Raw genomic sequence first — 16,591 nt, 5'->3', positions numbered from 1 at the left:
TCTAATTTTTTTAACAGCCCTCACACAGTGCTGGGTGCAAGGAAACAATGGTCAGGCATTATAATTACTTCAAGTAGTTGACTCAGTGTTTGAAAATGTGCTCTCTTGTCTTCTTTTTTTACAGAAATTTCAGCTCTTTTTGATTCTGGCAGCTCGGTTACATACATGTTTCAAGAACCATACCCGGTGACCAAGAACACAAGCCTGTCATCATCAGCTATCTACATAGATACAGCCCCAAACAAAGAAACCATCACACTGAGCTTTGTGACAGCACAGGCCCCCAGCCTCTTGCTCTTCCTCAATTCCTCGTCTCAGGATTCTCTGGCTCTCCTGCTTGGCAAGAATGGTGAGTGTTGGTGGCTTGAAGCCACAAGGCCAGCCTTGCCTGAAGGGAGAGCTCATGCTCAGCAGAACCCTGCAGAGCAGAGCAGCTAGGCAGCTTCAGCCAAACCCTTCATTCCAGTTTTCCTTTACAAGGCATAATCAGTATCCTGGGACAGTGTCAATTTGCCACCAAAGTCTCAAACTCATCCACTTTAATTTGTCTTGATTGTGTTGTGATGATTCTTTACTATTTGTTCTATGCTGGCATCCAGTAAGTATAAAAGATCATAAGGTGGTCTGAAATTCAGAAGGGCAGTTTCCATATGTATCCTGCCATCTTTGCTGCCCTGCCCTTCACTCGGGCCTGGTAGAACATAAATACGGCTGTGTTCATAGGTGGGCATTGTCTAGATCTTCCAGGCAATATGGTGTAGGAGCCAAACCTTGTGGCACAGAACCTAACTTCTGAGAATCTGATTTTCTCTTAGAGATACTAACTCTTTGTACATAATGATTGACTATTGATCTGTGATATTTTCCACTCTGAAATGGCAAGAGCTGGAGTATTTTACTTAGCCAAAAAAGTACTACTGATTGATAAATGGAATTTTGTTATATCTTTCCTTTCTTCCAATTATTAAAATTAGTTATAAAACTCATGCCTTATTATAGGACATTGCACTCTGACTTCACATACATAGATGAACTCAAGTGTCTTTTGAAGGCTGCAGCTCTTTGTTATCTCTGCTTCTTTGCTGTTGACATCTCCAATAAAATAGAATTTGCAAAGGAGACTTTGTTTCTCAGTTTTCAAGGTATCTATCTATAGTAACTACCTGTCATGCTGTTGCTCATAAACATACAATGAAGATGTGAATCAAGCTGTGGAAAGAAGGTTGACCTAGTGGGTATGAGAAGGTTAGATAAAGGACAGAAATTGTATCACACAAGAAATATTGATGGTAACCATATATGGTAGCAGCTTTATGACCACAAATGTTTTTAATTACACTATGCAAGGACAAAACCTACTAATAAAGCCATGACCAAGTACACTATGAAATCAAAATCCTACCACATGTAACAATTGTTTGAACAAAAGACCCACTGAAACACACACATATATCTCTATTACATGATCTCACACAACACTGTCCTGTGAAAAGGAATATGGTTCAAATCCTCTTGCAATCTTCTGGTACCACTACAGGATTTCAGACTTTTGGTCAATTTATCCCAATCACAAAGCTAAGCTCCAGGGTGGACTGTTGAGTGCCACAGCAGAAGTGACACCCGTCGAAGGCAGCACGTATATGACCATGTCTACACCTCAGGTGCAAAGTACATATTTGTGTTGGTGTGCTATTTTCTGTCTGTTCTTTGTGTTATGTTTCTTTCTCACAGTGTACTATGTATGACTTGAATATAAATATAAATATTCACTTATTCTGAAAGGTATAATGAAAACTCAGGGTGTATAAGATGAACCAGCCAAATGAACAGCAATAATAATAGATAGTTCATAAGATGCTACAGATGCCATTTATTCTGAGACCAACATACAGGAAAGAAAGAGAAATATGGATAGGCAGGAAAGAAGAGAGATAAAGAGAAAAGAAGAATGAGGAGGAGGAGGAAAAGGAAGAGGAAGCAGAAGAGGAGGAGTATAAAGATGAAGAAGGGTGGAGGAGGAAGACAAAGAAAAGGAGGAAGAAGAGGAGATTTGATTATTTTTCAGGCTCTTGGGTGATTTAATCATCAACTTCTCACTAGACTTTTAAAAGTTTAAGCACAAAAACATCCTAATAATTCAGACCTTCAGCTTTGCTATGTCAAGCCCTTCAAGTGTGTGGGGCTGTCTTTGAACCCCAGGCATGGCGAGTTCAAGCAGGTACATGTATTGCAGACAGCTAATCCATGGAACAGCCAGGAATGTCTCCTGACAATTGGCCCAGTACTCTCCCTTCTAAACTGCATCACTTTCTCCTGGTGTGTTTGGACCATAGCAAGATGGCTAAAGAGACAGGATTATTCCTGAAGTACCTTTAGGCTAGGCTTTCACATACTTGTACTAGTCACAGTATATGTCTGAAAATATGACTGCCATGAATACATGAAATAGAGAAAAGGAATCACTGCACCTAATTATTATAATAAGCCCATACTGTGCTTAACTCTTCTAGTAACTCTGGTTACCCATTGATATTAATATTCCTACTATGCCAGGTCTCTGCAGTTTTAGAAACTGAGACACAAGGACAGCAAATAAATAATTCATAATATCACAGTGTTAATCCTGACAATTTAGAGAGAAAAAAACAGTTCCATATTTTTGAGCCAAATTTGAAGCAAGTTTTAATTAAGCACTGACCATAAAAAATGGACTCATCAGATCCACCCCAATTCCCAGCGAGAGTCATACTTTTCAGGGACTTAAAAAGGCAAAACCCATAATGCATTGCATGCTCCATCAGGTCTAATCAGGGGCAAACATACATCCTGATATATTTCCTGCCTATGTACCTCCCACCTGCACATGATCAAGCACATCCAGAGTAGTAGCTTCAAAAAAAACTTGTTTAGGGAGGTAAAAACATGTGGCTTATTATTTCCCAAGAACTGCAATTCCCAGCATTTTAGGAAGTTCCCTTGCCCTTGGGCAGGTGGTGCTTGGAGATAAATTTTGGCTCTTAACAACAGCAAGCAGGAGTCATCAAGGGAATCTAAACCTCCCTTTCTCAGCCCAGTGACACAGTCAGGTGTTCCGTTGTGTTGTGTCTTCACGTGGGAGCATCTTGCAGGAACTCTCAGGCTTGCTGGCCCGGCCTCTGCGTGCTGGGATCATGGTTGTACACCACCATACCCGAGTCTGCTTTCTTAATCATGAGGACTTAATAAAAAGTGCTAATCTTTTAACCTGTGAAACACATGATTCTTTCAAATACTTACTATTTTTTAGTGGGGAATCATTCTTGAATTCCTCCCTGGCATATTCTCATGTCTTCCTTAAAGTCTCTCTTCCTGAGAAATGCCACCTGACTGTATTGGTATTTACATTTTAGAAACCCCAACTAACTTCTGGAAACAGAGCTGCACAGGCCCCAAGTGTTGGTTGTGTAGGTCTCAGGACATGTGAAAGCTCAGCTGTGCAGCATGGCTTCTTAGGCTAACTAATAGGAGAGGCTCTTGACACAGAGAGCCATTCTGATAAAGATGTGGATCCCATCCTAGAAGACAGTCACTGGGATTTCAGGGTTGTTGTATGATGGAACAGAGAATTGGGCCAGAGACACAGGCATAGTGGTATAAATAGACAGGTTATTAAAAAGGAGAAAGGCAGTCCTGAACAGAGCAGCAGGCTGGTGGGCTGGGACTGGCCTCAAGGTCATGTTCCTTTATAAGTCATTTGCATAACTACCTTATTATTCTCAGGGGCTTATCTAGCACATTCCCTGTTAGGCTATGTGTATCCTTCAGGGGAGAGGGTTTCTGTGCTAACTGGTTATTTTATATGCTAATCTTGACCCCTCTCTCTTACTCTTGCCCTCCCACCATACTTCTACCCCATATCATTCTTGGGTCCTCCATGCAGTGGGTAGTCAAATAGTCCAGGAGATGGTTTATTTAGAATCTGTGGTACTTTCAGCCATCTCCATACCCTCAAAGACACAACTGAGCAATTATTCACATTGTTTCCTTAATTTTTCTAGTGGTGTTATTAGTATGACTAGTATGAGAGACTGTGGACAAGCAACCCAATGCTGTCTCCATTCTATATGAAGAGAGATAGAGTCTGAAGCTGCCCAAAATGTGCAAAAGCCAACCTAGACAGAGTTGGAGTGATCAGATTTCTGTAGCAATCTAGCTGAAAAGAAGACGTTGGCCAACTTTAATAATAAACTTCAGAGTTTAGTGATTATACCATTGGAGCAAATATCTTCAATGGTATTAAGTTTCTTATCATTAGTGCTCTTCAGATAACAATTAAGGAATTATTTGATGGGGAAAGAATAATAATGTGAGAAGTAGATGAGAGACAAAATAACAATCAGCAAGAGTTGAATTTCTTCCTAAGTCTTAGATTTTGTGATTCTTTATTCCCTCCTTGTATCATCTTTCATGAATATATCTGTCTGTGAAGGCTTCATTTGCAGACTTTGAAAGCTCCTTTAGGAATTAAGAAGAATTCATGTTTTCAGCATGGTCCTAATGTATTCACAGCATTAAGGCATGACCCGATTAACAGTGGATCAGGAACTAGGAACATTTTGATGGAATTTGGGTACATTACATTGAGAATTGTACTTCTGACCTCAAAGCAGTGGCTCACACCTGGAAGTGGAGGCAGGAGGACTAACATTCAAGGACAACTTCAGATTTGTAGCATGTTCAAGACCAGTCTGGGCTACATGAGACCCTGTCTCAAAAAGAAAAGAGAATCAGTTCCTCTTTTGGATGTTAGGGGTCCTTACAAGTGAAAGTAAGATAAGGAGAGTGAAAGTTCAATTGGTGAAGAAGTTTACCTTGAAGTCCTCCGCAATCAGGATCTTCTCACAGCTATCCTGGACAGAATCAACAGTCTTGTGTTCCACTCACAGCTGTCCTGGGCAGAATCAACAGTCCTGTGTTAGAAAGCCTCTTACCTTGTTCTGTTTTTAAGATGCCTTTGGGAATCTGGTGGTGATGATGAGAAGGCCAGATTAAAAGGAGTCCCATTTGTTCTCTCAGAAGGCTGCAAACTCTCACTCCAGCACTGTGGGCTGAGAAACCAGGGTGCAGAGTTAGAAGGGTAAATCTTGTAAACAGTCAACAAAGTTCTCAGCTGGCTAATCGATTTTACATAGCCAGGCAAGAGGTGAGAAGATGCCTGTGAGTCAAAGGCGTGCTTGTGAGCCCTGCCCTGGCAGCAGTTTCTTTCGACAGGACTGCGATTCTTCATTGCCCTTCTTGTTAGTATTGATGTCTCCAGCTCTGGACTTACTCAGCCTAGGCTGCTGCTGTCACTTCCAGTGAAAACAGAGCCTGGTGTTTAAATAAAGGAAAGGATAGTCACTTCTGGGATGTAAACTCTCTCTCTGTCAAACACACACACACTGGAGAATAGGGGTAGATTTTGAGGTGTGAGAGTTCTCAAGCCTGGGTTTTTAACTCACAGAAAACTACTTAGAAACTTGGAAATTTGAAGAAAACCCTTTAAATGGAAGCAGCATGTCCAGAGAGGGGAGGGATCTAAGAATATTATTGATCTCTATATTTCATTTTATGTCTGTATGCATGCCATCTTCAGAAAAGCCTTCCATTTCTTTGCGAGATTGTCTCTCATTGGCTATGAGTTCACCAATTAGGATAGTCTGGCTGGCCTGTGAGCTCAAAGATTCTGTCTGGTTCTGCCTACCAGATGCTGAGGTTATGGTACATGTCAACACAAATGGTATCAAATCAGGTCCTTGTGCTTGCAAGGAAAGTGCTCTGTGAACTAAAACATCAGCCCAGTCATACAACATTTTACTGAATAACAATTCTCCCTACCTCATAATACCAACATTTTTTCCTTCAAAGTTGACATGTGACAAATATTCTCAGAGACCATGCCCTGCCTTTAAGAATCTGCTTTTCAGCCAGAAATGTATCAGCTTCTCATAGACATAAGGTTTGTATAGATTTAGTACAGTTAGACTCTCTGCCAGGAAGACTAGATACAGGGAGAGAACAAGTTGACCCATTCATTCTGGCAGAGACACTGGAGGAATTTATCTTTTCCCTTTCCATGGCATCTAAGGACAGAGTTGGGAAAGTCAGCATCAATAAGCAAAGATGAGAGACCTCTTTCTAAGTGGAAAGACTAAACAACTTCAATCTCCAACACTAGAAGCATAACAAAAAAAATCAGGGGTTGGGGATTTAACTCAGTGGTAGAGTGCTTGCCTAGCAAGCGCAAGGCCCTGGGTTCGGTCCTCAGCTCCAGAAAAAAAAAAGAAAGAAAAAAAATCATATAGTACGCTAAGGGTTTCTCAGTATGTGGTATTTTATTTTAACCAGTTAAATACATACCAAATAAAATAATGTATGTGTATATATATATTCATATATATATGAATATATATAACACACATATATATTTATATATATATGAATATATATTCCACAGACAAAAATTTACAAAGCATTTCATCACCTTATTGATAGTAGTAATAATATGAATTATTAGGTTAATATTCTGTTATCAGAACATGAATAAAAGGATAATTAAAAGAGGAAATGGAAAGTGCCCAGAAAGTGAGAACTTCATGGGCATAAAATTACTAGAGGAAGTTGAAAATAAGAGTATGGGTAATCTCACATCAGGTGGCTGTCATTGCACAGGGAGAGCAGATTTATCTATGCACAAGCATGAAAGCAAGAACATTTAAGAATGAATTTTTTCTAAGGCCATGTGAAATATACCTTCTAAAGAGAGGTAGAGAGACAGCAGGGGGGATGAAAATCAAGGAAGAAAGAGTGTATGTGAAGGATTAATAGTCTTGTGTATTGACAGGTCATACACTTTAAGCCCCAGTCAGTAGATACAGTAAAACATGGTTTAAAGCCTCTATGTGTTTCAGTCATGGTGAGTGTAGAGCTACTTGCCTGCACAAATCATTATCAAAGAAAACCAAAATATGGAGAGTAGAAACTCCTTAATCAGTCCTCTACGTTCTCGGGCAAGAAACACTAATCAAAGGCTTATATAGACATGAAGCTAATGAAATATTAGATATAATAACTCTACAGACACCCATTGAGGGCATTCTTAGTCTATGAGGGCTGCAGGCAAAATGCTGTTGACTGGGTGACATGAAGGAAAAGTCATTTCCTTAAAGGGTATGAAGACTAGGAGTGCAAAGTCAAGTGCTGGCTGACAGAGCTGTTGTCTGTTGAGGGGTCTTCTGCTGGGTTGACCACCTTTTCTACTTGTGCTCATGTGTTTACATCAAGGGAGATGAAGGAGCAGGAGAAATAGTGAAATATCAGGGGAGGGAGAGGGAGGGAGAGAGAGAGAGAGAGAGAGAGGGAGGGAGGGAGGGGGGAGGGAGGGAGGGGGGAGGGAGGGAGGGAGGGAGGGAGGGAGGGAGAGAGAGAGAGAGAGAGAGAGAGAGAGAGAGAGAGAGAGAGAGAGAGTAGACAGAGAAAAATGGAAATTTCTGAATCATCTTGTTCCTTTTCTTTGAAGGATGCTAATCCTGTAAGATCATGGAATGTCCTTTATGCCATCATTTTGTTACTGGGGAAATTGGCATTCCCTCTTTAGTTCTTCATCTCTTTAATGGAGGCAGTCAAGATGTGCTCAAAAAGAAGGTCAAGGATAACCTTATTAGAGTCTAAAACAAAACTGAAGCAGGCAAACTGTAACTCTCTGCAACTGCCCAGAGGACAGAGACACAGATGAAGAAGAGAGAACCATGCTGTTTGAGCTAGGCATGGATATTGACTGATTGCAAAAAGAGAAAAGTAAGGAAGCCCAGAAGGTCAGGCAAAGCACAAGTGGGCTCTGGAGAAGCATCTGAAAGAAAGGACAGAATATAAGAGAAAGGGACAGTTACAGTGCTTAGAAAGAAAGGTGGACCCAACAGAACTTCGCCACGATCATAGAGCTTCACTCAGGACTTCTGGGAGAGAAAAGTACATTATCAGATTAAAGGAATGATTCCTTTTAATCTCTTTAGCTTGGCTTAGTGTGAGCCAGCCTTCCTGAGGGGTAGTCCTTTGAACAGTTGATTGGCCAGCCCATTTATATCAACTCTTGGGTAGAATGAAATGATATGTCTCCATATAGAGGTCAATTATCATCTCCAAATGTAGCCACATTGAATTTTAAGCACATATATATTATTTATAATGCTTAAAATGTACTAGATACTGATCTATGCTCATTTAATAGAAAAATTAACAGAGTATTATTGACTTTCAGAAGATTCATGAGATGAAGAGTCATGTTTGATTCATCTTAATAATATCATCAATGAGCAAAGCAGCTTAGATTACAGAGTGTTCTATCATTAAAATATGTATTCTGCCTCTAGCAAGTCTAGTAAGTATAAAGAGTCACACAACTATCAAGTGCAGTAAGTCCTGAGAGAGTCCATGATAAGATTTTGTAACCAAAGACAATGGTTTAACCTCTTGAGGCCTATAGGGACAGAAAAAAGAAGAGATAAAAAGAGTGAAGTGTCAATATAAAAACACAACTCTCATGTGAAAAGGGATAAGAGATATTTCATCCTAGAGTCAGCTATGAGTGACCATGGCCACAAAGCACAGAGTACTCAGAGAACACAGATTTGGGGTACCTCAAACTTTACATTCCAATGTAGTAACAGCTTGATAAGAGTTTTTATAGTACTAGAACAGAGAAAAAGCATGAATTAAGGCACTTATCCAATACATTTGGGAAATTTTAGGTAGGAAGGTTATAGAAGATACTAGCTGAGGACACTCAGCCTCTTGGTCGGTGAGAGCTCATTACCTCTTAAGTATCCCAAAGGGGTTTCATTTGTCAGTAATAAAGCTGTTAGCTCAGACAAAGATGGGTAAGTGATGGCTAAGGAGGGTGTCAAAGATGGCCCATGAAAAGAAAGTACCCTTCTTTAAAAGAATTTTTCTCACGGAAGGTTTCATATTACTGCACGTAATTCTCTAGTCAGTGCTCTCCCCCCAAAAAGCAAAGGGTTTGGGTGATAGACATGTATACTCATGGAGGAAACTCTCTTTATATAGAGTAGCTATAGTTTCCAAGTTACTGACACACATGAACACTTTCAGGCAGAGCATTTAATGTCATAATGAGCAAAACTTACCTGCATTGGGTCCTATAAAGAGAGTCAGAATGACTCGGCAATCATGAAGGACACCTTACAGATTGCTCCAGAGCATCTTAGCTAAAAGAAGGACAATCTGAGGGTGCATGTACACTCCTTTAAAGGGGCAACAACTTTCCCAAACCTCCAGCTGCCTAGAGGATAACAATGTCATAAGATAGCATTGGAGTGACTCTGGGGAGAGAGTATGCCTCATCCCTGGTGAGTGAATGAGCAAAGGCTTCTGAGTGAACTTGGGCAGGAGCAGAGGCTGAATTGAGTGTTATGGTTTGTCAGTTTTCTCTCTGAAGTTCCATTTGGCCAACTCTGGCACATGTGCAGAGGTGGAATTTGGAGCTCCATCTGTTGATCGGCTATTCTGTGGCTATATTTTCTAAAAGCCTCTGGATCTTCTCACTTTGTACTTTCCTAGTTGAAACAACTCTCAAGACATGTTCTTAGAACTGAGCAACTGCTTTTTTTTTTTCAAGTAAGGCTGCTTTCTTACCACTATAATGTCAGCCTCTAATTATTCTCTTCCCTTGTGATGTTCAGTTGTTTAAAAGGGGGTGGGGGGCAAGGAGTGCTCAAGGTACCCTTTGTTTTCATCTGTAGATTTGGGATAATTGTGTTGGTCAAGGGTCTCGCAGCAGGTTTTAGGGATTAATGAGATCCTGTTTGTAAAGGGTTTGCAGGACTCAAATGAAAGATGTGTGATAAATACAAAATAGGGTTATTGTAGAAGGCAACAAAAAGCTGGCTGCACACTGAACCACCTGGATTGTTTTTTAAATGCTGGGTTGGAGAGATTGGGGGATTGCATGTTTAACTTTTGGACTAGACCTCTAATTAGAGGTTTAAGGATTAAGGAAATATTTACCATCTGTGTGAAGAAAGCCTTTCTCAGGTGAAAGGTGTGTTGTTATTCTTCTCCCTGGACTTGACCTATAAACACTTGCATCTTAGAATGGGAAAAGGATTCGGCAGAAGGTGTTCCCTCAGGCCTTCTTCTGTACAGTTCTCTTTCTTTTGTACAGCAAGTATGACTTGAATGGTCATTAATTCTTCTACTTCAAAGTTCCTCAAGATGCACTTCACTTTAGTGTGCATCTTGGCTCCTCGGTGCTTCAGCATGTCCTTGTGTTCTGTTCTCTTCCCTGTGTCTATTCCTGCTTCTCTTCAGTGACAGACCATTTCCTCCTCCAGTTTGTTCGAGGTTTCATGGAGTTTGTGTGTTTTGTGGTGAATATTGTATTTGCTGCCTATACCAATCCCATCCCTGGTGACACTGTTCTTGATGATCTAGGTTCAGGCTGAGTGTTTAGAGACCTCTTACTCTAGAATGTAATATAAACACAAAGAGATTGCCAAGTATTGAAGGAAACTAGCCCCGACAAAGCAGTGGTGCAGATTAGAGAGAAATGAACTGTCATATTTGACAGAGGGCCATATAAGTGAAGATACTCAAACACCACAGCTAACTCTCTGGGATCTTTCTGGTGGGGTTTAAGGAGAGAAGGGGTGGTTTCTAAAAGTCATAGTTTGGGGGTACTATTTTGATTGGTATTTTAAATTATATAATCATGTTTCCACTCCAATTTTCTCTTTCCATATTGCATCTGATATTAATCATATGCTTGTTTGGTTATACATAAACACAATATGGTAAATAGAGGGTTCTCCCTAGAACTGTACTTGACAACACAGTTTTGCCTTATTACACATAAGCTTAAAACCACTTCAGACCAGATCAGAGAGTATGATTGAATAGAATCTGTCTAAGTTTGAATCTTCCTTGAGGTGAAATGAAGCTTAATCCATTGGTCAGAGGGGTGTGTGTGTGTGTGTGTGTGTGTGTGTGTGTGTGTGTGTGTGTGCAGCTGGATGCAGGTGGGTCTGATGCTGTTGATTGACTGTTATGTGAATTGCTCAGAGTTAGAGGAAGGTGTACACAGTACCTTCAGGTAAGTGTCTCAGGCTGCCATGTGTATTATTATTAGAAGGGTGGTGTATGTAGGCTGAATCAAACCAGGTCTCTGGCTGCTAAATTATTCCCTGTGTTTGATTACCTCAATGCCTTACTTAAGAGACATTTGTTTAAAAGAGAACTCAGGTTGAACTTATGGACAAGAATATAAGAGGGTAAAACCCCCAGTAAAACATTTTGAAATGTGTTGTTAGCATAAAATAAGAAGAGACTGCCACATCGCTCCTGTACTTTGTAATTCTACTGTGGCACACAAAGATGCACCCAGGAATCTGGAGAGAAGAAACATCTCCATGGTGCCAATTTTTGTCACACATGTTGTAGGACACAGCTACAGCCCCTGGATGTGAGAGCAGCCAGCAAAGTTTGATAGTCCTGGTCAAACTGAGATGTTGGAGTGGAATAAAACATGGGAGAATCTTCTAAGAACAAGTGATTTCAATATTAGTAATAAGCTTTAGCAGCATTGTTATTGTTCAGACAAACTGCATATAAAAATACAGGGCCCCGTTTAAACATGCATAGATGTACAAGTTTATCGTCTCCCTTTTAATACCTCCAAAACTACATAAAGAATTTCAGAAAGAATTGAAAATGCTAGAACCCCAAAAGAAAAAGAGAACAGAAGACAGATAAAGGCAGGACAGAAATGTCAACAAACTGAATTGGAAGACTAAAAACCAGATAGAGGAGGGGGTGGCCTCCCTTCCGGGCTCTGCTGGAGTGAGCTCATAGGAATATGTCCCACTGTCACTGCTGCTGTCTGCTGGGAACTGGTGTTTAGAGATTCTTGGCATCTTATTCAAAGAGTTGAAGTCATGCACACAAATAGCAAAGTAGTGAGGAATTTAATTTAAGAACAAAGTGAAAGTATAAGCCAGATACTGTGTAAGAGAACAGCGACCTTGAGTGGCACTTATTCAAGAGCCCCCACTCACTGTTTGGGGCTCCTTTTTTGTAGGTTTGGGGAAAGGAGAAGAAGTTGGTTGCCTGGGATAGCCCATGAGTTCTTTCCTATTTTTGTTGATAGGCTTGTGTTATGTAAGCCTCTGTTCACTGCACATATACTTCGCCATGATGCATCTGATTTTAGTCATATACGTACCTATCATGCTTAGGCATAAAATAGTAAATAAGGGATTTTCCCTAAAATTACCTTGCCTTGATGTGCATACACACAAATTCTGCATAGTCTGCATTACTAAAATGGCCTTAGCTCTGGAATGTGCTTCAGAATGTGTTTGGCCATACAAGGGCAGTTACTGAAGGCTTTCAGGGAACTCCATTGCTTCATAAGGGGTGTGCTTTCAGCTCTACACAAGTGAAAGCCAACTTGTTAAGTGCATTGTTGGAAGAGAGCTGTGTGTCACTTCATCCAAGCAGATTCTAGCATAGCCTGCCTCACTATAGCTGCTAATCATAGGACTGCTCTCTGCACCCTAAGCCTGGGCTTGAACATCAAATAGGGGGTGATCAGATGGTGTTTATGAAGGGAGGTGTTTACTCTTGGTTAAATTTTCCTTGCTCAGGAAGATAAACAACAGGTTCCTTTTCACCTTCAACTTTGACTTATCTTTCTCATGTAGAAATTGAAACAATAATTAGTCAGAGATGAAGTCTCACTGTAGATGCAGCAGCAAACAGACATGTAATGCACTCTGCACACTGAGTTCTGGGATCTAAGCCTGACTTTACTGACTTTCCTTCTTCAATGCAGGCAACGAGAGCATTCTTCCATAAAATGAACAGTTTTATGAAAAATATACATAAAGTCTAAGTCTTTAGAAATACCCCCATTGAACATCAGTCTCCCATGTGATCTCCAGCCAATGATCCCTACTCATTATTAAGATCAGCCTACATTTTGAAATTCCTATCTGATTTTCAGTGTCCCAATCATTTGGGTGAATAAGAAACAAAATCTCTGTGTCCATAAACTTTTCAAGATGAGAAATAAAATAATCAAATGAACAAGCCAAAATATTTATAAACATATGAATAAAGTGGGTTGCAGAAAACCAACATGTCAGAGGGACTGTGGAGATGACTCACCTGCTCAAGCAAAAGGATCAGAGCTTTTCCCAGTACCTAAGTAAAACCCTGTCCCATGGCATCATGGGACTGTAACCACAGTGCTGCGAGGCAGAGAGGTGGATTTCCAGAGATCATCAATAACCTAGTTTTCCCATTTGACGAATACCAGGTTCAGAGAGAGACCTTGTCTAAAACAATAAGGTGAATGGAAATGGAATTAGATATCCACTTCAGCCTTTCCTGTACATGAAATATGTATACATGCCTAGAAACATGTACAACACTTATATTAACATGTGTGTTTAACACATACAACATCTTCATAGAGATAGAAGAATGTATAAATTCTTGAGATAAAACCATGGTTCTTTAAAATGAATATCAGAGATAATAAGAAAGAAGTCTTGGCTGTTTGATAGAAGAGATTTTTAAGTCTATGAATTTGGAAGATAGAGCCTGAAAAATCACCCAGGGAACTGAATAGGAATGAAGGGGGTGGGATTGTGGGGAATTGCCAATACAGGAATAAGAAAGGAATTGTAAGTTTAAAACAGAAAAACTACCCCCACAATTCTAAGTCAAAGTCATTTCCAAGCTTCAATCATAGGTTTGGTTAACTTACCAGTCATGTGTGAGTCTTCCTAAGGACATTCCCTGAGAGGCTCTCTTACTGCCGTAATATTGACCCAAAGTTAGCATCTTAAAATACCAAACAATTATCAGGACGAACTGTTATGGAATTGCTTGGGATTGGCTTATTTGAAAAATACTAACTGTAGTCTCCAAAGAGGTCAGACCCTTGTCCTGAACCTTTGGAATCTGAAAGGCCCCAGAGTCTGCTGCTAAGCTTCCTCCTGTGACTGCTCACAACAGCTTTCAGCTCCCTGGTTTTTAATAATGTTCATCAGCTCTGTCCCCTAGGGAGAAGCAGCACAAAGGACACTTGGCAGAAATGGAGGACAGTGAGTAAAGTAGAGGAGGTAATGACATGAGGCCTGAACACCTGGGTGCAGGAATTATCAAAGTGCTATAGAAGCAGCCTGCTGCCATGTACTTCACTAACAAGGCAGAGTTGGGAGAATTGCTCAGTGGGCAAAGTACATGTCACCAAAACACACATTGAAAAAAGCTGGGCAAATATTAGCACAAGGGTAATAGAAACAGACAGATCCTTGTGGCTCTCACTGACTAGATAGGCTATTTGACAAATTCCCAGCCAATGGGAATATGTATGCCCCTCTCCTTCTCTCTCTCCCTCTCCCTTCCTCCCCACCCGTGTGTGTGTGTGTGTGTGTGTGTGTGTGTGTGTGTGTGTGTGTGTGTGCGCGCGCGCGCGCGCGCGCGCACACGCGCGCATGCACGTGCTCATAGATCTGCATGTGGAAGCCAGAAGACAATCTCAGGTGCTTTTCCTCAGGAGCTGTCCACCTTGATTTTGGCTGGACTCTTCTGTTGTTCTGGAATTTGCTGGCTTAGCTAGCTGGTTGACCTGTCAGTCTGAGAGATCTACCTGTCTCTGCTGTCTCAGTGCTGGCATTAATAGGATGTACCACAACACTCAGTGTTTTTATACAGGTTCTGAGGGTTGAAATTATTCCTCAAGCTAGTTGAAAATACCTTACTTACTGAGCCATATCCCTAGCTCTCAACCAACTCCTACTTCAGTCATTTTTGTTTTGTTCTAGATATCCTAATCTTGGAATCAAATTATCACCACGGTGTTTAGTGAGTTTTCCAATCTATAAATGTATACATTATAAATTCACTTTCTATTCTAACCGCAGCAGTCCTTTGAAAATTCAAATATATTGAGGCCACTCCTTTCTCATAGCTCTCCCTTGTCCCTGGTTCCATCTCAAAGTCTCTGCCTTCCAACATTCTTGCTTTCCAATGACCTCTGTGTTCTTAGTATTCAAATATCCAGTTGGACCTTGTAAATGCATTCAGTCATTCTATATTTGTGACATTGAAGGCATCCTATTTGTTTTCTTTGGGTCTTTGCACATGTCACTGCTTTTGTTTGAAGTTTCCTTTCCCTCCCTGCATCTCTTCTTTCCAATAAATGCTTATGAAAATTCATTTGAATGAGAACTATCTTTCCTCCTCACACAAAGGCTGTTTTGGGTGCCCTCCTGAAGCACTTGTTTAATAGTCCATTATACAAGTGGTCAGAAGCAGCTGGCTTCATCCACTGTGAAATCATTTATTCCAGAACTCACAACCACTGACTTAGCACCCTAGAGACCCCAGAGTCCATGTAGGAGAAACAGGCCACTGTTAAAGCAACTTTCTTTATGAAATTTTTAGTAGCCTCAATTAACATCAGAATATGAATATTTTCAAGCAGAGGCCCCTTCTTAAAGCACGTTCTAGTATTACATCTGTGTCAGTACTAACTAACATCCCATAGTGCACTAAAGCACAACTAAGACTCAAGAAAAGCAATTCAGCTAGTCAACAACCTTATTTCATGCTGTGGAGCAAAATAAATTAGAGAAAAAATCTTCTAAAATTTACAGACAATAATGAAAATGGATTGCAGTCATCCTATCCCCACTAATTTTGATGAATGTTTATCCTCTCAATGTACATGACAGGTTCATGGGGGAAATATTGTAAAGGATGCAGGGCTGGGGAGATGGATCAGTTGGTAATGTACTTGCAGTGAAAACATGAGATCCTGAGTTCTGATTCCCCAGAATGCACCATGAGCATGAGTTTTTAATCCCAGTGCTACTGTGATGAGATAAAAGTTGAACACAGAAGACTCCACAGAAGTTTACCTATTGTCCTGCTAAATGCATCACAGAGCAAGAGATCTGCCTCAAACAATATGGAAGGTGATGACCAATACCTGAGGATACCCTCTGACTTCTGTATGTATATTGTGGTACATATGCACCTGTACACACACAGACAACCACATACACATGTAAAAAGACACACAAATATTTAAAGAGTGAGAATTTAAAGTGCATGAAATATTTATTATAGGAAAAAGAGAAAGGAAAGAATGTGACTCCTTATGGTAATACATTGGATTTTCGTGTGTGTTTGCATTGCCCTTTTCTGGAGGGACCTCTAAAACAATGAAGAAGATCAAATTGGATGTTCAAATAGATCATTCAAATGAAAGGAGAGCACTAAAACTCAAAGAAACAGCACACATAATTCCCCTCTGAAGGTCCTGACTCCCCACTCTCCTAGCAATAACTAAGTAAGCCTGGATGTCCTGAAACAAAGGCCACTGACATTTGTCAGGCTTTTCAATAAATTGGCAATGAACGTCTAAATCCTTGCAAGGTGAGAGATAAATTAGCACACCGCCAAAGGTACTGGAAAAACGCAGTGCTCGTTCAGTAGTTGAAATATTTTTTGATAAAGTAATAATCCTCCCATAATCTCTCCC

The 16,591-nt window shown here is 40.4% G+C and overlaps 1 protein-coding gene across 2 annotated transcripts in view; it reads left to right on the top strand.

Moving 5' to 3' along the window:
• Cntnap5 (contactin associated protein family member 5) overlaps nucleotides 1–16,591 on the top strand; it is a 1,003,093-nt gene that overhangs the window by 887,680 nt on the left and 98,822 nt on the right. For both annotated transcript variants that reach the window (XR_005092927.1, XM_037211054.1), the window contains exon 19: nucleotides 125–349. Coding sequence is in view for 1 of the 2 variants with exons in the window: in XM_037211054.1 (XP_037066949.1) it covers nucleotides 125–349 (225 nt within the window). In the remaining variant the exon portion in view is untranslated. The remainder of the gene's footprint in view (nucleotides 1–124; nucleotides 350–16,591) is intronic.

This window comes from Peromyscus leucopus, chromosome 15, assembly GCF_004664715.2.
Source record: "Peromyscus leucopus breed LL Stock chromosome 15, UCI_PerLeu_2.1, whole genome shotgun sequence".
NCBI lineage: Eukaryota > Metazoa > Chordata > Mammalia > Rodentia > Cricetidae > Peromyscus > Peromyscus leucopus.
Note: the sequence above shows the minus strand (reverse complement) of the source record. Positions and strands in the feature narration are given on the sequence as shown.